Source organism: Clupea harengus, chromosome 14 (genome assembly GCF_900700415.2).
Source record: "Clupea harengus chromosome 14, Ch_v2.0.2, whole genome shotgun sequence".
NCBI classification, from domain to species: Eukaryota; Metazoa; Chordata; class Actinopteri; order Clupeiformes; family Clupeidae; genus Clupea; species Clupea harengus.
Genome location: NC_045165.1, coordinates 24,913,668 through 24,937,222, shown reverse-complemented (window position 1 = coordinate 24,937,222; position 23,555 = coordinate 24,913,668). Strand labels below are relative to the sequence as shown.

General features: G+C 45.8%; 1 protein-coding gene across 5 annotated transcripts in view; it reads left to right on the top strand.

Annotated features, from left to right (window-relative positions):
* Positions 1–23,555, top strand: part of LOC105895721 (DNA (cytosine-5)-methyltransferase 3A-like) — a 40,030-nt gene that overhangs the window by 1,744 nt on the left and 14,731 nt on the right. For 3 of the 5 annotated variants that reach the window (XM_031579750.1, XM_012822398.2, XM_031579748.1), the window contains exons 3-6: positions 6,038–6,145; positions 10,403–10,739; positions 13,121–13,167; positions 14,094–14,234. In XM_031579750.1, coding sequence (XP_031435610.1) covers positions 6,038–6,145; positions 10,403–10,739; positions 13,121–13,167; positions 14,094–14,234 — 633 coding nt within the window. The remainder of the gene's footprint in view (positions 1–6,037; positions 6,146–10,402; positions 10,740–13,120; positions 13,168–14,093; positions 14,235–23,555) is intronic. The other 2 variants (XM_031579751.1, XM_031579749.1) reach the window with 1 other exon arrangement.

Sequence of the window (23,555 nt, the reverse complement as noted above, 5' to 3'; positions counted from 1 at the left end):
TCTGTTTTTTTTCCTTTAGTTCAAGTCTTGTCAGATCAGAGTACCATAAGGATGGCACTATACAAACTGCTTCTCAAAAAGCACTTCACAATGTGCTTTGAATACAGTGTGTCCAGCAGCATGTTCTGGAGGGAATTCCCTTTTTGTATGAATAAGACATTATTTTGTTACTGTGTAGTGATGTTAAGCGTCAGTGCCTCTCGTGCTCCAGTTTACAATGTGGGTTGCCACTGCAGTTTGATTGTGCTCCGACTGACCGCGGAACATGACCGATAAACAGCTTGTCTATAAAACCACAGTTCCAACCCAGCAAGCACAGTATCAATGAGAAGGTCTGTGTGTAGCAAGCTAACAGGAAGTTAAGAAGCCCTTCTGGACAGATGTCAGGGGATGTGAAACATAACACTGTTGTTGCAAGTTTCCTTGAAAGCGCTTAGATGATCCCATGAGTTCTCTGTACATGGTGTCGCATCATTGCCCACAGTACATGAAAAATGAAGAACAGTACTGACATTGTCATTACAATGGTTCATTGAACACACTATCCTGGTTGTGGCTGCCATGCTGTCCTATGGAGGGCTGTCTGGCTATCACTGACCTCTGCTTCTTTATCAGGATGAGAAGGTCAGGTATAGTATTAAACGAGGAACAGAAATGGCTCGGTGAAAGAGCTATTAATGCCCAGAATCAATTAATTTGATGACGATATAAGGTCATGGAGGCTACCATCAATGTAACATTCAGACCTCGGCTGTCAGTGTGTGAAGTATGTTCAGGACACGGATATAAAAACAAAAGGGTGCGCACCCTTTCGATTTATGTGATTGAGTGAGACTGATAACTTGTTGGCCTCAGTGCCATTGAAAAGGAGATACACCTGGGTTATTACGGGCGTTGCCTTGAGAGGCAATATTTAGTCTCAGTGGTTTCCTGATGAAAAACCGCATTTTCTGCGTCAGCGTCTCTGTTTCAACTCTCTGTCAGCCATCACAGAAGGTCCTCCTCTATCACACCTTTAGCCACTGTAACTCACTCACACTGCACTGCTACCTCTACTTCAGCACCCCTCACACATCTCTACCCCTTACTCTGCACGTGATCCCTCCTCTCATCACTTCGTTTCCCCTCCCAGGACCTCGCTGTCACCACCACCACCTGAACACCTCATGTCCTGCTTCAGCACCGTCTCCTCCGTCCCAGACCCTCATTCACGACATCCTTCCCTCCATCCAACTTCTATCTTTGTCTCACAGCCTTACCCTCTGTCTCAGTAGCCTCTCCTGTCACAATAGCCTCTGTGTCCCTATACCTCCCTCCCTGTCCCACTTGTCTAATGCCCTCCGTTCAGACCCTCTTTGTTTCCAAACCTGGGACTTCGGTCTTGTTGTTGGCGCTCTGCGCGTCCCTCCGGGGTGTAAACAGGGTTGTGGTCAGCAGTGGTCAACATGGTGGGTGTGGGCTGTGGTAAGGTAGGCTTGTGCTGTCTGGCTGTGATTTACGTGGGGAAGGCGGGGTGGGGGGGGTGAAGCTCATCCTCTGCCTCCTCATTGGCCATGCACTGCTCGTAGCCCTGTTGCCAGGCAACAACCCTTGCCTTAAATAACCAGACACCGCCGACAGGAATAGAACGTGGATATTGACAGACCTCAATGAGTTCACGTCGGGGAAGGCCTCTTTTAATGTCCCCATTGTTTTATTATGTCTGGTGGTTATACAGTTTAGAGTCTGGAGACAGCATTTGTTTGTTTTGTTCACCACATTTGGGAGGGTGGATGACATACATTAGCACCTTGTTTAAGCATTGGTGGTTGGTTACAAACGAGGCTTTCACTAATTAAATGTAGCCATATTTACAGATGAATTTCACAAACTAATTTCAGGAACTGTCAGTGAGTTGATGAATGGTTGTTGGTTACATGTATGTTAAGACCCGTGACCTAATCATATGACCTTTCAATTCGGAAGCTTTTTCATTTGGTCTCCCATTTTAGACTCTTGGCACACGGAGCAATTTTACCTCTAGACCATTTTAATAAGCAGAATTTGAATAGCCAGCTGTCTCTGGTGCTTTAAAGGCAGTTGTGATCGAGTTCCATGCCTGAGCGTGTAAAAGTCACTGGGAGGTGAATAGCTGGAAGTGCTTCAGTGGGCTCCCCCTTGAAAGAGGAGCGTGGGCCGTCTCTGTGTCTGTGTCAGCTGCTCGCTCTTGGCGCCACAGCCCCCTGGTGCACCTACAGAGCATCAGCACCTGCCCCACACTGCCTTGGCGCCTGTAGTCCCAGCAGAGACATGATAAGGGAGGAGGCAACTCACTGAGGGGAAAATGAATGGGAGAGTCCATAACACGACATAGGGCAGAATTGGGGAGTCCATAACACGACATAGGGCAGATGAATAAATAACCTGACGTTTTGTCTCATCTGAACAGTCTGTTTATTTCCACCATTACTGTAACAATAGCCACACAGTAAAATTTGGCGCATGTGCAGTAAGCAAATCAACCTGAAAAATAAAGTCTGTTTTGGCCTTATTTTAGGGACTATTGAAACGTTGTTTATGTCAGTTTTAAAGAGTTTTTCCAGCTATGTACAGCTATGTCTGACCATAACTCTGGTGTTATGAGTCTCTCATTTAGATAGGAGCCCAGAGGCATTGCCAAGTGGCAAGACTTTCGTATGAGGACTTGATTTGAGGTCCCAGATTGATTTACCCAACTCCCTCCAGCCCACTCATGTGACCCTCTGACCTCCACACTGCAGTTTTTTCCTCATTAGTTGGAGGTTTTAAGATCTGTAGTTCTCACAAAAAAATCTTGCAATGAAAATTGAGAGATGTCTGTCTTTACTGAATCAATTAATCAATCAATTAATCATTAATGATTTAATTAAAATGAGATAAGATAAAACAACCTTGTTTATTCAATAAATATCTAAATAATAATAGAAGAAGTAATTGGATAAAGTGAAAAGAAAAGGCAATAATACAGGATGAGATTACATTATCTCCCTAAGACTGACTTGCCACTTTGAAGTATTTTAGGTCTTGCTGCTATTGCCACCTGTTACAGTTATTGCTGGGTTCCTGCTGTGGTTCACGGATGTGAGCTTGCTTATTTTAAAGGTGTGCCGATTCTTAGATCTTCATGAAATGCTTTTGGTGTATGTCCTCTGCCCACCAGCCCTCAGATAGTAGCTTTATGTTCTCTCCAATCCACTTCTATTGTACCACCAGTCTTCCCATAGCATATATCAAGCCTGCTGACAGCTGAGCTGATACTGCCATCACTAGTGGACTGTATGTTAGAGGCAGGCAGAATCACTTTTGTAGACACCCCACTAGAGACAGGCCATGCTGAAGCAGTGACTGAGGGGTTTAACAACTATTTCATCCCAGCACATGACACAGCCAGTTATCTTTGAGATGCCTACTCAGATATGATTAGGGCTTGAGCTCTCTGGCAGCTGTGTACAGCTGCATGCTTTTTCAGCCCAATGCTGCTTTTGAATGTTCTAAATCTGCTCTTCAAAGAAGTGTAAAGGAGTTAAAGAAGCACTTGTCTCCCTGCAGAAGAGAAAGTTGTCAGAACAAAGGCAAATCGGCCTAGTTTACCCCTGAAGAACATCCACATGTGAATGATTTTAGAGACGTCTACTGTACCGTCGGCCCCGTGCCAGGTTAGCCATTGTCTGCATGCGCATATGTTGGCCACCTTTTGTGTGTTGACCATATGGGGAATCCTGCATGCCGATTCATGGTCAGGCCTCGTGAGGGACTGATGAAGGATTACTATCTGTGGCCATCTGGGAAGCAGCCTTCCCTCTGCCTTCACTGTCATCTTGGACCCCCCCCCCCCCCCAAACAGAACTCTTTGACTTTGAGGGTTTTGTTGTCGGGGGATGGGGGAGGGATGCTGAGTTTTGTCTATCAAAGCCAGATTGGACATGGTTGGAGGGAACTTCGCCCATTTTAACAGCTCAGAAGTGGCATGCAGTTCCTCTTTCTTTATCGTAGCACTCTGTATTGCTCAGACCAGAAAAAAGTACGTGAGTAAGTGAACTTCACAAGGGGCTAAATGTTACGTGCTGTTCTCCACATGTGAATGCTGTAGAGCCCAAGCAAGACCTCAGCCAGTAGTTTTCATTCAGTTGAACATTCAAGAACTGGGTGGATGTAAAATTGTATTTTTCCAGTGTGTTTTTATCTTCTCAAGATCGTGTAAATGAATGCCATGGGTAAAGTGTTCCTGTGCTGGTAAGATCTGCTGTATGTTGGGCAAGGAATAAACGCTTGTTAAACTCCATTTGCCCACTGATATCAAATAAAGACTGGATCGAGCATCTGTTGTTTCAAAAGTGAAACCACAGCGGCGGCCATCTTGTTTTGACCACTTTTAGCGTGTTATTGTGTATCTGTAATGTTTTCATCTGAAATATATTCCCCTTGCAAGAAGAAGAGTTGTTGTGTCGATATTCTCAATGTGCAGTAATGCCCTTTTGGTTGGTCTAGGCCTAAGCTTAAAAACGTACGTAGCGAAAAACTTTTTTATTTCTGATTCTTCATCTTCACTGCCTTTGCTGTCCCCTCTTCCCGTTCCTTGCTCCAACTAGTTTTTTCTGCTTATTACAGCCAAAGGCATAATACTGCATTCCGTGAGCTCAGTACTGTCTATACAAAGTTGTTGCGCTGAAGTGATCCCCACAATATGGCACTCAGCTGACTTCAATTTTGAGGACGAGAACAACAGGTTGCTCGAGCCAGTCTTTTTTTGAGGTCAGTGCATGTACCCCATCTCCCTTATAACTTTTCAGTGAGTCTGTTATGATGAGTCACATGGCAAATTGTAGCCAATTAGCTAGTGCCCTCCGGACTCAGATCAGGTCACTATGATCATGTCTGTTTCTAGCTGCCACATTAGGTCATACAGACATCAAACAATTCCCTGTTGTACATTTGGAATTCATCCTTTAGTTTATATTCCATCACACATGCAGGGGCTGTCCATGAGTTGCACAAAACACCTGCTTTGTATTATGCTCTTTTCATTGAGGCAGACATCAATGGTTACTCGTTGTATATTCTAAATGAAAAATGTAAATCATGTTCATTTACTTTCGGTTGCTGTGATTATTCAGCCCCAAACCCCCTGCTCATCTAGTACAATCTTTCAAGTGACAACCAATGCTACTTAAGCAAACAAGTCCCATCTGATAAAATCAAATCAAAAATAAAGTCTTTATTGTTATTTTTGTTTGTTTGTTTTCCTTGTTTCCTGCCCAGAGTCCACAGACATGTACTGTATGTCAGGAATGTCAGGCACCAGATGCTTCCACCATTGCACTGGCCTGAGAACAGGAGTTCACTTACTGGTCACTTACTACCACATGCTACCGTTAGCTCTTAACGAGAAAGGCTGGGTCTGATGTAGAGAATGGGTTTTCCCCACAGCGATCAATAGAAAGATCAAACATTCAAATCAATGCACTGTCAGTCGCTTTGAAGTAATTATCTGCTACATGACTAATGCAGATGTTCATGCAGTTGTGTGGTAGTGATGTGTGGTGTGAAGTGCTTGTGCGTTAGGGGAGAGCTGACGGTGTTGCGGTGTATTATACGTGTCGTTACGGGAGAGCTGACAGTGTTGCGGTGTATTATACGTGTCGTTAGGTGAGAGCTGACGGTGTTGCAGTGTATTATACGTGTCGTTACGGGAGAGCTGACGATGTTGCAGTGTATTATACGTGTTGTTACGGGAGAGCTGACGGTGTTGCGGTGTATTATACGTGTCGTTACGGGAGAGCTGACGATGTTGCGGTGTATTATACGTGTCGTTAGGTGCGAGCTGACGGTGTTGCGGTGTATTATACGTGTCGTTACGGGAGAGCTGACGGTGTTGCGGTGTATTATACGTGTCGTTACGGGATAGCTGACGATGTTGCAGTGTATTATACGTATTGTTAGGGGAGAGCTGACGATGTTGCGGTGTATTATTCGTGTCGTTAGGGGAGAGCTGACGGCATTGCTCTGTTTGGCCCCACAGAGTGACAACAGCAGGCCGGACAAGCAGTTTGTCACCATGGAGATGCCAGCCCACAGCAGCCCCGCTAGGAAACCTGGGCGGCCGGGCCGGAAGCAGAAGCCATTTGCGGTGAGTTCCTGACCCCTGTATGGGTTTGCACCTCACGTGTGTGTGTGTTTCTTTGTTTATTTATTTATTTATTTGTTTGTGCATTTATACTGCTTGAGAGAGTCTAAATCAAGACTTGGCTAAAGCACCCCCATCCCCCCACCCCACACACACGCACACACACACACACACACACATGTATATTTACATACAGTAATCATTTAACAGTGCATATAGGCTCTTCCCGAAGCCTATGCCCAGTGTAAGTGCCTCTGGGGTTGGTATGCATCTGTTTCCATGTGAGTCTGTGGGTGGTGAGCTAAGGGAGGCAGGTTGGGCTGGAGCAGGTCCCTGCTGTGCTGGGGCTGTGACCTAGTTTGACCTTTGACCCCTAGCAGAGGGCATGTCTGGGTTACCAGATCAACGAAAGGGTTGCATAACATTCCTCTGACTCATTCCCTTGCTTTCTCTTGCCCTCTCTTGGACTGATCTTTCTTTACTCTCTTTCTCTCCCCTAGTCTCTATCCCTTTTTCCCTTGATCGATCAACCTCCTTTCATGGGATTCTTCTCTTTCTCTAACCAAGTCCTCTTCATACACATGAGCTTGTGCAATCCCCCTTTTTCTCTCTCTCTTACTTTCTCTCCAGTTATCCCTCTTACTTTCCAGACAGTCTCTCCCTGTTCCTCCCTGCGCCTCTCCACCTCTGTCTCTTGTTCCGCTCACATTTGCTTTCATCCTCTGGCTTGAGGGCTCTCCTTGTCTCTAAGCCCTTGTAAAAAGCGAAGGGTCTCCACAGGTCTTCAGTAGATCCCTCTCCTGGATAAATGGCTAATAGCGGGGCATGTTAGGGCGTGTGAAAGCTCCCACAGACCGGGGCGCAGCTGATGTTGTTGTCGTTAGTCCTGGGGCATCGCCGAAAGGAAGGGCGGGGGAGGGGCGGACGGCGAGCGAGGCGAGAGAAGGAGAAGGGTCTGGGGGGAGGAGTTGTGATGAGGAGGAAGCCCTGCGAGGGAGAGGTGACCCTGAGTGCAAACACCGTGCTGCCGTCGTTACGGTGAAATATATCGCTGTGGCATCGTAAAGCTGCCTGTCTCTGTGGGTGGGGCCTCTGGTGGTGATGAGAGTCAAAGAGGAGGGGGTGGGGTGGAGGGGACTCTTCCTCTCTGAAGAGGTGCTCCACTTTTCCTTCTCCAGACCCACAAATGGAATTATTTTTTGGAGGTGTTTTTTTTTGGCGGGGTGGTGGGGTCTATATATAGGCCCAGTCATAGCGGCTGCCAAGGCATACATAGTGCCTTTCCCTTCCTGGCCGCCTCACCCTGACCCTGTCTCAGAGGCCCTTCGTGGCTTCCTCAAATGTACTTGTTGTTTTTTATCTGCCGGGGGTCACGGAGGCCAGGCGTTAGGCCCGTGGGGATTGTAAACCTCCTGAATATTTGCCATGGCTCTCGGGCAGTGCGGTCTGCTCGCTCTCGCCTATTTTCTCAACTGGCTTTGATGAGAACCTTTTTTAAAACTAGAAAGGGATGTTCTTGTGGAATACCTTTTGTAGAGGGTAAATGGTTCCTCAATAAAGCTGATTGTCTAACCGGGTCAAAATAGTTCTACATGGAATATGTCATCAGAGGGCTCTTGATAGAACCTCAGTTTCTCAATTCAGTTCAATTCAATTCAATATTTTGATATATAGTGACATTAATAATAGACATTGTCTCAAAGTGCTCAACAGAGCTTAAGGCCTGAACCTCAAGGAGTTCTTCGTGGGAACCAGCTCTCTCTCTGGTGGGTTGTGGTATTCTTCAGCCTGGGCTGGTGTGTATATGAACTGTGTTGTCCTCATGCACAGCAGAGAGTATTAAAGCACCACTAGGCAATGACTCACCCAGTGAGGGTGGGGGTGGGGGTGCTCCTTCCTGAACGAAGACCTTCTGAGGCAAGACTCCACGTCCGTCAAGTGTCCTAAACAAAGCCGTGGAAGGGGAAAAAAGGAAGAGGGGGAAAAAAAACACCCCTGGAAAAATCGCCAAACATTCCTGCCACTTTCCCCTGTCCTTGCAAAGCAGTCCGAAGAATGAGGCTGAATGGAAGGAATGTACAGTATAGCATGTACAGGGCGTGAGGGCAAGCCTCTGTACTCCCACAGGCCCTACTGAAACAGGGAGAGAGCGATTAAAGGCTGTGTGAGAGAGATTAACCGTGATTTGAAGTGCAGTTGTTGAGCTTAACCCCCTCCTCTTCTTCAAAAGCAACTTGACGTGATAACTCGAAACAAACTGCCCCAGTGACTTATTGTTTGAGAATGTAGGCCCTACGAAGTGTTGATTTATATGTTGATCTATATTTTAGAAGATGTCACCTGTATGCCAATGCTTCAATTAGCGCTTTGATTGTTTATGCTATATAGCAAAGTGGTCGGTAGTTGATCCTTTGTAGTGTAGTGGTTAGTACTGACACCTTGTGAGAAAGAGTTACTGGGTTCAAATCCCAGTTCAGGCCCTTGATGTATGGAGCTTGCGTGTGTATTCCCCCTATTCACATGCTTTTTTTTTCTCATGGGCAGTGCTTCCTTCTTTCCCCTACAGTCAAAAAACACATGAATAGTGTGGATTTAAAGTTTCAGATCCTCGTGTCCTTACTGCTGCTCCAGTCTCTGGCCTCTGCACTGAAATTGAACCCCTGCCGCTGGACTTTGGCTGCCCTGCCGTTAAGTAGTAAGACGGAGTCAAAGACGGAGGACAAATTCCTCCTCGGAGGTCAATAAAGCGATCCGCTTTTTCTTCTCCCAATGTTTTTGTTCTTGAGTGGAGTCCAGGTAGAAGTGCTTACTCCACTTACTGGCCTCTGTGTGACATCTGTTGGTATTGAATGGCACCCGTAGCCATATTTTCCTCCATTTGGAAGATAGAATGACAGTTTTGGGAGACTATAAGATGTGCAGTACCAAAAGAGAAAGACAATGAGAGTGAGTGAGTCAGTGTATGTTTGTGAGAGAGAGAGAGAGAGAGAGAGAGAGAGAGAGAGAGAGAGAGAGGGAGGGAGAGAGGGAGGGAGAAAGGGAGCTAGAGAGAAAGAGTTCATTTTAATCACCAGCATTAGTGCGTTTATTATTCTTCCTCGTGAGCTCGTGAGCACACACTTGTGTCAATACACATTTCATGTCTCCCCTCAGAGACCGCTAAGCTAAACAACAGCTGTTAACATGGGCCTGAGACTCTCCATACGGCTCACACACATAAAGGCACATACATGGAGTTAATACATGACTTTCTCTGGAATACCCCACCGTTTCTGAATATCACACACACACACACACACACACACACACACACACACACACACACACACAAACACACACACACACACACACACACGGGCAGCCTACGCACTGAGTAGTCTCAACAGCATGGCCCAATCCTCTCTGCTCTGCGTGTGACAGCTTGGTCGGCCGCCAGCTCAAGCGAAGGCCAGCTCCTCTCTGAGACGGTGAAAAGGTGGCTGGCTTCAGTCACTCTCCTGTTTATATGCAGACAGACGTAGAAGCATGGCATTGAGGCTGCACAGCGCCGCTTGAGGGCTGGAAGTGATAGCTGCTGTGATGTGTCAGAGTGTCAATACGCTACTTACGCCTTAACACTCTTTTCACACATAGTTAGTATTTGGTCAACTCAGCACCAGTGTACGATTTCTATATTGCTTTGCTATATTTTGTTGATTTGTGTCAAATTTCATTTGTTCAGGTTTTGCAATAAGACAATTTGAGTGCACCAAATTATAATGCAAGCATTTCATGATTGATCTGAGATTTGGAGGGTGTGCTTCTTTATGCTTTTTTTTTAACCATATTCACCTTATTCTTAACCTTTTCTTGCAATTTGTCACATAAAAAACACATAATGACGTGACTATAGAAGCACACTGATTGTGTGAATGAGAACTGGTATAGTCAGTAATGCCATGTGTCCTGAAGGAACCTGCTCATGTCACATCATCAGTTAGAACAGAAGACTATTGGAAGAGGGCAAATAGAGGTCATGTTGATTCAAACAGGCCTGTCGTTGCCCAATGTAAGTCAAACCAAGATGGGAATCGTGCATGTGCCATTTTACGACATTACAACAGTACGCTACACTACCACACTACATGTCCAGAGGTGAAGACCGAGAAGATCAAGGAGTGTCTTCTCTTTATTACAAATGAAATGCTAATGCGTTGTAAAGTTGCAAGTTGTAAAGAAAAGTGCTGTGTGAATGAAACACGTTTCTCTCCTTCCTTCTAGCGAATGGAGGGTCCAGGAGTGGCCGTGGTCAGGACTCACCCCGAGCCAGAGAGCCCTCATCAGGTGCACAACGGCAATCTGGGTCACCATGACGACAGAACAGCAGGCGAAGTGTGCCAGCTGAAGCAGGAGCAGAAGGTTCTGGAGAACGGGGTTTTTGGGAGCGCAGCGAGCCCCAGCCTGAGCCTCTCCCAGGAGAACGGCACGGCGCCCAGCCGAGACGAGCAGGAGAACCCAGAGAAGGACAAGGAAGAGGGGCTGGGGCTGGGGCCGTTGCTGGGGCCGGGGCCCCCGCGCAGGAAACGAGGCCGCAGGAAACTGGAGCGGCCGACCAAATGTAAGCCATGGTGCCTAACCTGCACGCTGTTATCACTAGTGCTTGATATTTCTGGGTGTAATACATGTACAAAAACACATAAACACGTAAAATCATTTCTAACTGCCAAATGTATGCGTTGTTTTTACTCACCGTTATTTTTGTTCTGTTATCGCTGTTATCAAATGTTTTAAGTCGCTTTGAACAAAAGCATCTGCTAAGTACCTTAACTGTAACTACAACTAACTATAACTATAAGAAAGAGGTGCTTTGAGATATTTTTCAGTTAATATTACATTTGAAATGTTAAATCAACATTTACTTTCATTGTTTAATATTTTTCTCTGCTGTAAGACAGTACAGAAAACACAATATCCATAGTGCAACAAGCAAACATATGCACACACACAGTAGAGATTAATCAAACACAGCTCACCTCACTGCACCGCAAGCTGGAAGTTTGAGTTGAGCACGGTGGGGGGGGCAGATCCATATATACAGTACTGCTTATGTGTACTCTTTGTAGGTGTATACCCCTCCACTGTCCTCTTTCTCTCTCTCTCTCTCTCTCTCTCTCTCTCTCTCTCTCTTAGTCTCCCTCTCTCCGGTACCCTGCAGGAAGGCTTTGACCTTGACGCGCTCGGTAAATAAAGTTGCCGCAAACAGTGGCATCTGCTGGCAACCTGCCCTGCGGGTGCCGCTGGCGAGAGAGAGGCAGCAGGCCTCTCAGTGACGAGCTCCTGCGCTGGCAGGGTTGCCACAGCGATGGCATGGTGCCCAGAGCCACTTCCACGTGAAGCTCTGCCGCAGCCCTGCAGACGGAACCCTGCTACAGCTAGGCGCACCTGCAGCACAGACAGACCCAGTGAGCTAGTCTGATTCCACCTGCGGAGCAGAGAGACCCACTGAGCTAGTCTGCTTGCACCTGCAGCACAGACAGACCAACTGGGCTGATCTGATTCCACCTGCAGCACAGACAGACCAACTGGGCTGATCTGATTCCACCTGCAGCACAGACAGACCAACTGGGCTGATCTGATTCCACCTGCAGCACAGACCATGGAGGTGTTATAGATCCTGAGAGACTGACGGATTACCACCTCCATTCATTTCAACGGCTAACCTCAGCCCAGGAAGAACGAAATTGATCCCCGACATTTTGTGTAATGATGCACCGCTTTGGCACCAAAGCCATAAAGAGCCCGCCGCCTGAGCTGCAAATGCCTCGTGACTGATGATCACATTAACCAAAAGCCTACACTGATTGTCCTCACTGGTGCCTAGGGGAAAAGTGCTCTAGGCACCAAAATGGCAGACGCTAACCGGCTGAAACTAACTCTCTAAAGGCTGACCTTGCTCAGACAGACTCTCTGAGGTCAGGTGTCTCCAGCGGACGTGCAGACAGAATTCCCCTACCGCTGCCGTCAGCCCCACACTGCACTACTGAACCACATGTATCATCCCATCAGCGCCTACGGACCAACAGACAGATCCTCACCACTGTTGATGGATAGAGTTAGGCTGATGGACCCTCACTGCTGCTGGAGACTGATAGATAGATGCAGACTGACAGATGCAGAGTCGCACTGCTCCTGTGGCGAGTCTGTCTCGCTGCTCCACAGACAGATCCTCTTTCGCCTGTCGTATTTGTTCATGCGGTCAGTTGTCATCATGAGACATAGACAGATGTCCTGACTGTGACCGTCGACATCAATGACATCTTAACACATCTATTCTGTGCATGTGGTACTGTATGCTTTGCCAATGTGTCTACAGAGCATTATGCTCCTAAGTCACTCAGGATACTCTTTATGTGATTTACTGGTTGTTTTACCTCAGAATTCTGTCCGTGTGTTCCCAAGACACTCATGATACTCTTCGTGTGATTTACTGGTTGTTTTACCTCAGAATTCTGTCCTTGTGTTCCCAAGACACTCATGATACTCTTCGTGTGATTTACTGGTTGTTTTACCTCAGAATTGTGTCCCTTATTATATTGTCAGGACTGCCATGGTTTAAAATGGCATCAAACAATGACCACCACAGGACCAGTGTATAGTCACTATGTTGGCACCCCCTGAAAGGCAGTGCAGATGCATTGGTGTGATTTAAGGAAGGAGGTTTATAGGCTGGGCCTCTGTGGTGGAGGTTTACAGGATGGGCCTGATATCCAGTAGTGTACACCACCAAGGAACTTGTTCCTTTACATTGTCCTTTAATAGATGAGTTTGTCACTCAGATGTTTCTCCTAAATCCCCTAAATCTCTCTCTCTCCCTCTCCCTCTCCCTCTCTCTTTTCCTCTTCCTCTGTTGAGGTTTCTTAATCTTCCTGGATTCAAAATGGTTTACACAACTCTAAATAACATTCAATCTGAGGCTGTCATGTGGTCTCTCTTCTCTAGATGTGGAACAGAAGGAGGAGGATGGTGGAGACTCTGGAAAGAGTGAGGTAAGATTCACAACCTGAGCACTGACACACGCAGACAGACACACACACACGCAGACAGACACACACACACACACACACACACACACACACACACACACACACACACACACACACACACACACACACACACACACACACACACACACACACGGGGCTGAGAATGTATAACAGGGCCAGGAAAGAAATGGTATCTAGTGGTAGATAGATGTGAACTATCAAATACACCTGCAGTGGTTCTCTTGGGCTGGTTCTCTACAGTCTCCTCCAGTAGAAGCTGCTTTATACATGTTGAATACTCAACCTATCCCTACACTTACTCACACACACACACACACACACACACACACACACATGTTCAGTTCCCTAAATACCTCTCTTAGTGTTCACAACCAAAATTCCTGTCAGCACCTGTTGGACTTCTACCAACCAAAAACCACCGGTGAACACCCCCATTTCCCCCTGTGGAGCCCCCTCCTGTACACCTGCTCAGATCCCCACCTACACCTACGCTTGCTCTGTGGTCCCTTCTTATTCCCTGTGAGAGACTCAGCTATGCTTGCAGACCTCACCCGCCAATCAACATGTCGGGAACCCCACTACAAAAAATCTAGAGTACAAGACCTCAATCCTACACCTCCTCCACCTACATGTTACCCAGCTGAAACATGAAGATCAATTAGATCTGCTCTTGATGAGACACCCTACCTACACCTACCTACACCTTACCTACACCCTACATACACCCTACCTACCCTACCTACCCTACTGCCTGCATAGTCACACCCACAACCCCTCCGCCATCAGACCCCCCTCAGTTGACAGCTTCTTGCTACGCCTTCTTCATTTGAGACCACAGAAAACAGCAAGTAGAACGTAAGACAGCCCAGAGTTACTCACTTATTCCTTCACTCCTGTGCGCCTTCCAGCAGGGCGTGAGTGGGCGTCTGCGGGGCGTGCGGGGCAGCCTCCGGCAGCGACCCATGCCCAGGGATACCTTCCAGGCCGGGGACCCCTATTACATTAGCAAGAGGACCAGGGAGGAGTGGCTCAACAAGTGGAAGATTCAGGTGAGTGACCACTGCTAGCCACTGTCCCCGACAGAGAGAGAGGGAGGGAGGGAGGGAGGGGGTGTTGAAGGGAAGCAGAGAAGAGCAGAGGGAGAAACAGATAGGGATGGACCAAGAGAGTGTAAGAGAGAGATAGGCTCCACGTCCAGGACAGGACTGAGAGACAGAGAGAGTGTAAGAGAGAGATAGGCTCCACGTCCAGGACAGGACTGAGAGACAGAGAGAGTGTAAGAGAGAGATAGGCTCCACGTCCAGGACAGGACTGAGAGACAGAGAGAGTGTAAGAGAGGACTGAGGGATCCCTAGGTGAGGGTGAAACACTCTGTGTGTATTTGATGGGTCATCTGATATCTCATGACGGTACCATTTATTTCATCAATGCATTGGTCAGAAAAAACTGCTACTGAAGTGCTATATCAACCTTTAGGGGTAAAACCATGGCTATCTAAAATATAGCATTAACTATTAATATAAAAAATAATATCAAGAAGAGGTGGGGAAAATATATCAGTGTATATCATAATATTTTATTTGGCAAAATATTACCAGTGCCTAATAGCCAATAGTATTAAGATCCTAAGGGGTTTATTATAATTATTATAATCATCTTTTTAGTTTTCATTTAATATACAGCAATAATAATAGTAACAATATAGCTGCAGGCAGCAATGGCGGGTTCCTCCTCAACATTCCAATCATTACAAAATTGACATGACACTGACATGTATTTCATACATGTACACAACATTGGACAGATAATTGGATCAATGGCTGATTTGAAGTCATTTTTTTAAATGATTCACAAATTGTCACTGTCGAGAAATATCCATGCTGGTGACATTATGGGTTCTTGAGACTTTGTGAACCAGGGAAAAATGTATATTCTGCACAATTTGTCACTGTATAGAAAAATCCATGCTGCAGACTTACCAATGGGATATTCAATTTGAAATGCAATACTGTCAAGATCCACAAGCTTCAAGCTAAGGAGAGAGCGGGGCCTTGGTCAGGCCACAATGTCATGAAATGGTGTGTGTGCGTCTTGCCAAGCGTTTGGTGTGTCAGGTGAAAGTTTGTGTCTGTGAGAATTGGGGCAAGCCGCACGGGGAGCGAAGGAGGAGAGAGGGAGACATTACATTGGAAATGGTGGTAGCAATTAGCCAAGCATGCATGTTTCAAATATTCACCAAAAATCTACTTTTCATCTTACAGTCAACTTTTTTTCAGATTTGTGTACTAAACATTCTCAAGTGTCTTCATATGAACTTGTGATTGAATCAGAGTATCACTTTTTGAATGAAAAATGTGTAAAGCATTGTTGTAGCGTTAGCGATTAATGCAATTTGCTTTATATCAATCATTTTTGAAGATATGAAGTTGCCTTTGCACATGGGAACATGTTGTAGTGTCTCCCACGTGCTTACCAAGTTTGGTGTTGATATCTGAAAGATTTGCTGAGATATGACTTTACTTCCTGTTTGGCATCTTTTCTGCTGAATTTCAGTGGCTGTACCGGACAAACGGTTGTGAGGATCAAAATTCTGTTGAAGAACTTTTGTGAGGCTTGGTCTGAAGATCATCTCTGGTGATTTTGAAGAAGATTTGACAAAAATTGTAGGAGTTGATGCCTTTCAAAGGTTTTTGATAAAACCGGAAATTGCGGAAAATCTATATAACCGGAAATTGACGCCATAGGGTGTGTTGAATTCGTCTTGATCCAGGGAAAAAATTGGTCAAACGGTTCAAAAGTTACAGTGTTAACAAAAGTCCAACTTTGACCCGTTGGTGGCGCTAGTGTGGTCTAGTGGGAGACATGAAACTTGGTGTGAGTGAAGAAGGCACTGTCCTTAATGAGTGTGCCAAATTTCAGAAAAAGTTACCATACGGTTCTAGGGGCTGCCATTGACTTCAATGGCACAAGAATAATAATAATAATAATACCTACAATAACAATAGGTTTCCTCCTGACGGAGGAACCCTAAATATAGTAGTAATAATAGTTATTATACTTCTAATGATAATTATATGCTTTAAGATCCAGGTTGATTTGCATAATCAGGTTGTTGTCAATCCGACCCATAATATGTAAATCAGAGGACACTTGAGGGTACTTAGATATGGGACACTGCATTTGACATTTACACACACACACACACACACACACACACACACACACACACACACACACACACACACACCATAGTGCATACTGTACAATCATTGTCCTGTTTCTTTTGCCACACCCTGTTCACATACGGCTGTTCGTATGTCACTGTGTAGCACTACTGTGTCTCTCAATGACGTATCACTGTCGAGTCGACAGTCGAGTCGGCCCAGAATTGTCATGTGGCACTTAATCGGGGCTCTTGAGCCTGAAGCATCTATCCTCTCGCGTGGTCTCCTGTGCTTCATGTTATTGTTCATGTGTGTTCGACTGCATGTGATCGCCATGTTCTTTCCAATGGATGTGCGATCCAGAGAGGTGGGCTAGTATTTCATGTCAAACCTGTTTCTAGCCTCCAGGCAGGGAACATGACACGTCACATAGGTATACATGTATGTTATTGACATAATACTATGCATGCTATACATATTATACTGATATATATACAGTATATATGCTAATAAACTGGAGGAGAAGACATAATCTGGCCCACTGCTCTGGAATGTAATCACCGCTGTGGGTCTGGTGGTACAGTAGTGACCAGGGTTCGATTCCCGATCACTGCAAGTTGACTGTACGCCATTTTGGATAAAAGCATCTGCTAAATACCTGACCTTCACCTTTAGCCAGGCTGCTGTCTCGAGGTAGCAGTAGTGTTATCAAACAAAATAACTCATATTATGAATTTGACATGAAGAAGAGGTAGGTAAATCGACACCTACATTATATTGTGTGCAGTTAATTGACACCCTAATTCAATGGCTCAACCCCACTTCAAAAAAGGATAGATTTTAAACACTCCAGAACATGTTTGTTGTAACTATGGTAACCAAGCTCTACAGCTTGCCAGCTTCAATCAAACTAAGGTTTGTTTAGTTTTTTCATTGTTGAATTCTAACGGTATTTCCAACAGTATTTCTATGTTGATGTCATGTTTAAGTAACAGCTGGTGGGAATAATCTGAGCCTTGCTTTGTAAAATACTGTATGTACTTAAGCTGAAGTATGTGTGCCAACTATTGGTAACATTTCTGTATGTGTTTATCGTGTTCATAGTAAACCACCGTTATTGTGTGCATGCATACATGCATCAGTGTGTGTGTGTGTGTGTGTGTGTGTGTGCATGCGCAACCATATGTGTGTATGTGTATTGTCCAGGCCAATCATGGCGGAGATTGTGGCTGGCAGCGACGCTCCATCCTGTGAGAGTCTTAGAGTTACATAATGAGCTGTTTCCATGGTGACAGAATGGGGCCTACTGTTCGGGCAGCCCATTACACACGCACACGCGCACACACACAGACACACACACTCACACACACACACACACACACACACACACACACACACACTCACACACACACACACTCTTGCCATTCCCCCACTGGACACAGGCATAAATGTGTCAGAGGCTTGAATTATTGCCAAATTAGCAGGACATGCCAGCGTCTCGTGAGCGAGAGTCGTAAAATTCCAGGGAAACCAGAGCCACATTTTCCACACAAAGAGAGCCTTGGATTTTTGAACTCAGTGACTCCGCTGAAAAAAACAGAAAGTGAGAAAGGGGAAGATAAAAAAGGAAAACACTTTTTTTCCCTGAATAAGCACGTTATCTTTAGGGAAGTCGGTGAGGAATCTCCGTAGGAGTCTCCTGTTTGGCGGCGCGGTTGTTGTTGTTCTAAGGCTGAGGCCTGGGGAGTTATCTGTCCCAGCAACCCGTCTCTCTCTGCACCTTCCCTTGGCAGGGGGGAGACACGTGAAGGGGGTAGAGGGCCTGGACGTGCTCATGCTCAGCCTCTTTCTACCCACTCTTTCTCTCTCTCTCACTTCGATGTCTCTTTCCCTCTGCATTCTTTCTAAGTCTCTCTCTCTCTCCCTCTGCTGTCTGTATGTCTCCTACATGCACTCTCACACACATCCAGTCACTCTCTCTCACTCACTCTCTCTCTCTCTCTCTCTCTCTCTATCTGCATTCTCTCTCTTTCTTTCTCAGTTTTTTTTTATGCCTGCAGGGCATCAGTTACTGAGAGGCTCCGAAAGGGTGGCAGCATGAAGAATGAAACCCAGCGTCTTGCTTTCAGAGAAAGAGAGAAAGAGTGGGAGTGAGAGAGACAGAGTGAGAGGAGGGAGGGGGGCAGGGGGTTCACTTCTCTCTCTCTCGTAGGCCTAGTGTTACAGTTGATATATCTCTCTCTCTCTCTCTCTCACTCCCTCAATCGTACTCTCTAGCTCCCTCCCTCTTTCTCTCTCTCTCTCTCTCTCTCTCTCCATCGCCTCGTACCCTCCCCCCTCCTCATTCCAGCGCGGCGACCCTCTCTCTCTGCTCTCGCTATGGAAACCAACAGGCAGCTGCGAAGCCGGCAGTGAGCAAGCGAGCGAGCGCAAGGGGAAGATGAGGTTTGCAGCGTAGCGCACTTCCCGAGCCGCGCGCAGCAAGACAGCCTCCTGGCTCGCCGCCAACCGCTTGCAAGTCCTCTCTAGCCAACCAGAATTCCTGTCGGCAATCACCTGACCTTGAATTCCCAGACAAAGAAATGTTCATGCTTCTTTTCGTTTTGTCGTTTTTGTCCTTTTCTTTTTTTTCTCTCCCTCGCTCGCTCTCGCTCTCTCTCTCTCCCTCTCTCTCTCTCTGAGCAATCCTCTCCTCGAGCTTAAGTGAGGTGTGCAAGAGGGACAGCTCTGTGAAGTGGACTTGTGTATGGGGGAGAGCCTGGCTTGTGTATGGGTAGGTGCCTGTGTGTTATTTGTTTGGTGTTTTGGGGGGGGGGGGGGGTTCTGCTGACTTCAGGTGTTCCAGGAGAGGCTGGCTACGGAGCGGAGCTTAAAGGGAAACCGTCTCTTTAAAGCCCCATGTGCGTGGACGAGAGCGGAGGGCCGCCGTGCCGAGTTGGCCCCTGCTGAAAAGTTGCACTGCCTGAAAACAAGTTTGCTTGCTCTGCTGTTTTTCTCTCTCACTCACTCACTGTCTCTCTCTCTCTCTCTCGCTTTTTTTTCTTCTTCAGCAACTAGATGTAATCACAAGGGTCCGTTTGTGCAGTGGAGCTATTTCCTGTTTTACTCGCAGAAGGACACATGACCCAGTGTGTATAGAGCTTTGGGGTCGCTGTTAGTCAGGAGAAAGTAAAACATGCTACAAGGGCGGGATTTGCACAGTCAGGGAAGGGGTTTTCACACTGCAGAGACTGCTCACATTATTAGGAGCAGTTTTGCAATTGGTTACTGATGTAAACAATGGAATTAGTTCCAGGGCTTTGAGGTTACTGAAGGGCTATTGTAGAAGGCTAAGGAAATGGCAGAGTGAATAGGGTCTTGAAGTGTTTATATCCGATTTGTCAGTGAAAGAGGTGGATTTATACATGAGCATTACTAAGATATTCATGAACAATTATAAAGTTATTAACACTGGCTGTTACTTAAAAACAAAACTGGAAGTTGGTTATGTGGTAAGATGTTTGAATCTTAACTGTTTGACACAAAAACATTTTGATTTGGTTTGGGTAGTAAATGAACCGTGAAGAACTATTGGTGTAATTCTTAAGGTCCTGCTTAAGCAGATTCATCAACAGTGGTCGGCTGTTTTTGCATTGTCTGGTTAAATTACGTGCATGACTAACATCATTGGTCATTAATATTCATTACTTCATTAATTCATGAATGTAGTTGAGTTAATGTAATTAAGTAATTAACTAATATGTTGGCGATACTCCTGATGTGCATTTGACTGATGTTATAAGTCATACTCAGTATTCTCCCACAGTGGGAGATAAACAGTGGCAGGGAATGATTCATATGGCTTGTAAACATGTCAGAATTTATTGCTGAACTTCAGTACAGTTCAGTACATACAGTACCCATAAGATGATTACATACAGAACCCATAAGATGTGCATTCATAGCTCATTCATAGTGTATTTATTTGGTGGAAAAAAAGAATGTAATTTTCTATTTGTTGAGAATGTCCTTGCATTGTGTGGAGGTCTGTGGGCTTTCGAGACATATATTAGACATTAGAGGTAGATATGTTGTGTGATTGTTGTGTGAATACGGGTAGAGCTGAGATGTCAGACAGAGCTATGTGTGATAGTTATCAAGGCACTGTTTAAAACATCCTGTTGGGTTCACAAGAGTGAGCAAATACAGCATGTGTTAAACTAAGGGAGCATCGGTTCCAGTATGGGCAGCATGAGGGAAATACCTTTTACGATGATGATGGTTTTAGAGACTTCATCCTGTTTGGTCATCCTATCAGCTGATCTTTTCATCAAGTTCTGTTTGCACGGCGGCAGACAGGAGCACAGGCACCGTTGGACCGGAGACATTACAAATGGATCCGCCTGTTTCATGGAAGGACACTGTGTCACTCATGTATGGTGTCTTTGATGGACATTTCAGATATGAGTAAAGAGGTGTGACAACAATAGCTAATATGAGACATCAAACCACGGTTGCTAGTTATGGCTGCACAGTGCTTAGCTGGGTTCTAATGGCTGAATTAGGGCCTTTGATCTTTAGCGTAGCATTGTCCAGAGAGGGTTATGGGTAAACATGTGAACTCCACCTACGTCATGGTCACTTCATGCCCTGCCATGTGTGTGCGGTAGCAGAGCCTGTGACTCCAGAGATCCCTTCACCAAAGCGTCCGATAATCTGCTTTTGAGGGTTGGGGTGTAGTCTGTTGAAGCAACAGTCTGAGGTCTAAATTCTTTAGACTTATTAGCTGGGTATCTGTATTTATTCTTCCTGACCTAAGATTTGGATAAGATTTGGATAGTTTTGGAGAATATTGTGTTTTAACAGTTACCACCAGGGGAATCTTGACCCTGGCTTTTTCTACCAGCCATTCGACTTCCAGTGGAACAAACAAAGGGAAGGAAAGGATCTGGGCTCCACCTAGGTGCCTTAAAATACCTCCACACTCAGCAGAAACATCACCACAATACAATGGGGACGTGGTCGTATAACAAAGTGCTATTTTGTACCACCATGATCCAAAATGACTTGTATTACCGGTATGGCATACATTTCTTCCGTTAACTTTCTTGTTGCTGTGTGTTATTCTTCTTGTTGGAAACAGGATGCAGTATTACTCACTTTTTCCAATTGATTATTGGGGCCTGTCAAACCCTCACCAGAGCCTTTGCAGTTGGACTTGTATGTGACCTGTTTTTGACCGCAACAGAAGGATCCCAATTGTGCTGCCTAGGCCAGTCCTTGTTCTGCCTCAATCAACGTCCATTCGTGTTTCATAATCCAAACTGTGCTAACGTGAGCTAGCAACAATGCTTGGCTAGAAACAATGTTATCCGACATCAGAGAAGTACTCTAAGCTTCTAATAACTCCTTTTGCCAGACAGTGTTAAGCTAACAACAATGCTGAACAAACAACAGGAAACTGGAAAAGACACAACTAAAGTTAATTTCGTACTGACAGGGTATTGGCAGTGATGAGATTAGAAATTAGATTGACCCTGTGTTATTTGTTCATGTTACATTCATCGGTATATCCATATTAGCAGTAGTCTCATTAGAGTGGTGTGCCTACACTCCAGCGGTGTGTCTGCATGAGTCTTAAGGGTTGAGAATTCTACAGATAAAAGGTGCCAGATGGCTCAGAAAAAAATTTGGCGTGTTTGTATTTTTATGGTGGACAGAAGCAGTTTGACCCTTCATATACAGCATAAGTTTGTCTTCCTGGTGCTATCAAGTCATGCATGTGAAAGCAATAAACTCTCTCCTGTGGCAGTTAGAACCTCCTCATTTTCTCTCCTCCTCCTCTCTCTCACACACACACTCTCTCTTTTTCTCACTCTGTCTTTCACTCAGTCACTCACTCACTCTCTCTTTCTTTCTCTCACTTTCTCTCAGTGTTGCTAGGTCTTTCTCCGAGATGCAGAGTGTCTGAAAGGGGGTGTTTACGTTTGGGCAAATGCCCAGAAACAAATCTGTGGTTCGTATAGCCACTGCGCTCCCCTCCCCCTACTAACATTGTACTCACCCCACCCCCACTCAACTACTGTAAGCCCACTGTACTCCCCCCTCCTCCCTCAGAGCTCCAGGAGCACCTCTCATTCTTTCTTTAAACTTTCTTATTTCTCACTTTCTCTCTCTCCCTTCTCTCCTTCTCTCTCTCTCTCACTCTCCATTCCCCCTTTTCTCTCTCCTTCAATCTCTACCTTCTCTCTCTCTCTCTCTCTCTCTCTCTGTCTCTGTCTCTTTCTCGCTCTCTCCCTCTCTCTCTGTCCCCCAGCATAAAGGGCCTGCCTAAAGCAGGGCCCCTGTGTTTCTACTGTAATGGATCCTGACATCTCGGAGCTGTTTCCTGCCATGTCAGAATGAGCCGGCAGACCTAAGCGGCTCCTCGGCATACATTAGGCCACTCATTGTGTCTTTGTGCGCTGCATAAGTGCCACTAGTTGCTGCTGTTGCTGCTGTTGTGGTGGTGGGCTCTCTGCTTAAGTCTGTCGGCCATCAGAATTCAGGTCCTTGCTCGCTTGCCTGAGTCCGTTGTCTGTTTGAAAGCAGGCACTGGTGTGGTCCACAGGCCTTTCTTCATGCTGCTGGGAATATAGGCTTCTCTTGGAACAATATAGACTTCAGATAAGCTATCTGGAAGGCAGTTCTGTTGTGGATTTACTCAGGTTGATAGCTGGGAGTAGAATATGTTTAGGAGAGGAGAGGAGATGATAACAGGCTGAACTTTGTGTGTGTGTGTGTGTGTGTGTGTGTGTGTGTGTGTGTGTGTGTGTGTGTGTGTGTGTGTGTGTGTGTGTGTGTGTGTGTGTGATATTTGTATGAGATATGGTGTGCATAAATCCCTAGTCTTCTACAGGTTGCTGGTTGGTATTCTCAACTCACAGTCATGTAGGCCAAAGGGCTATCCAGTTCAATCTGTTCATGTGTGTTTATGCATGTGTGTGTGAGAGAGAGAGGGAGTGTGTGTGTGTGTGTGTGTTTATGCATGTGTGTGTGTGAGAGAGAGAGAGAGAGAGGGAGAGTGTGTGTGTGTGTGTGAGAGAGAGAGAGGGAGAGAGTGTGTGTGTGTGTGTGTGTGTTTATGCATGTCTGTGTAAGAGAGAGAGATAGAGAGAGAGAGGGAGAGTGTGTGTGTGTGTGTGTGTTTATGCATGTGTGTGAGAGAGAGAGAGAGAGAGAGGGGAG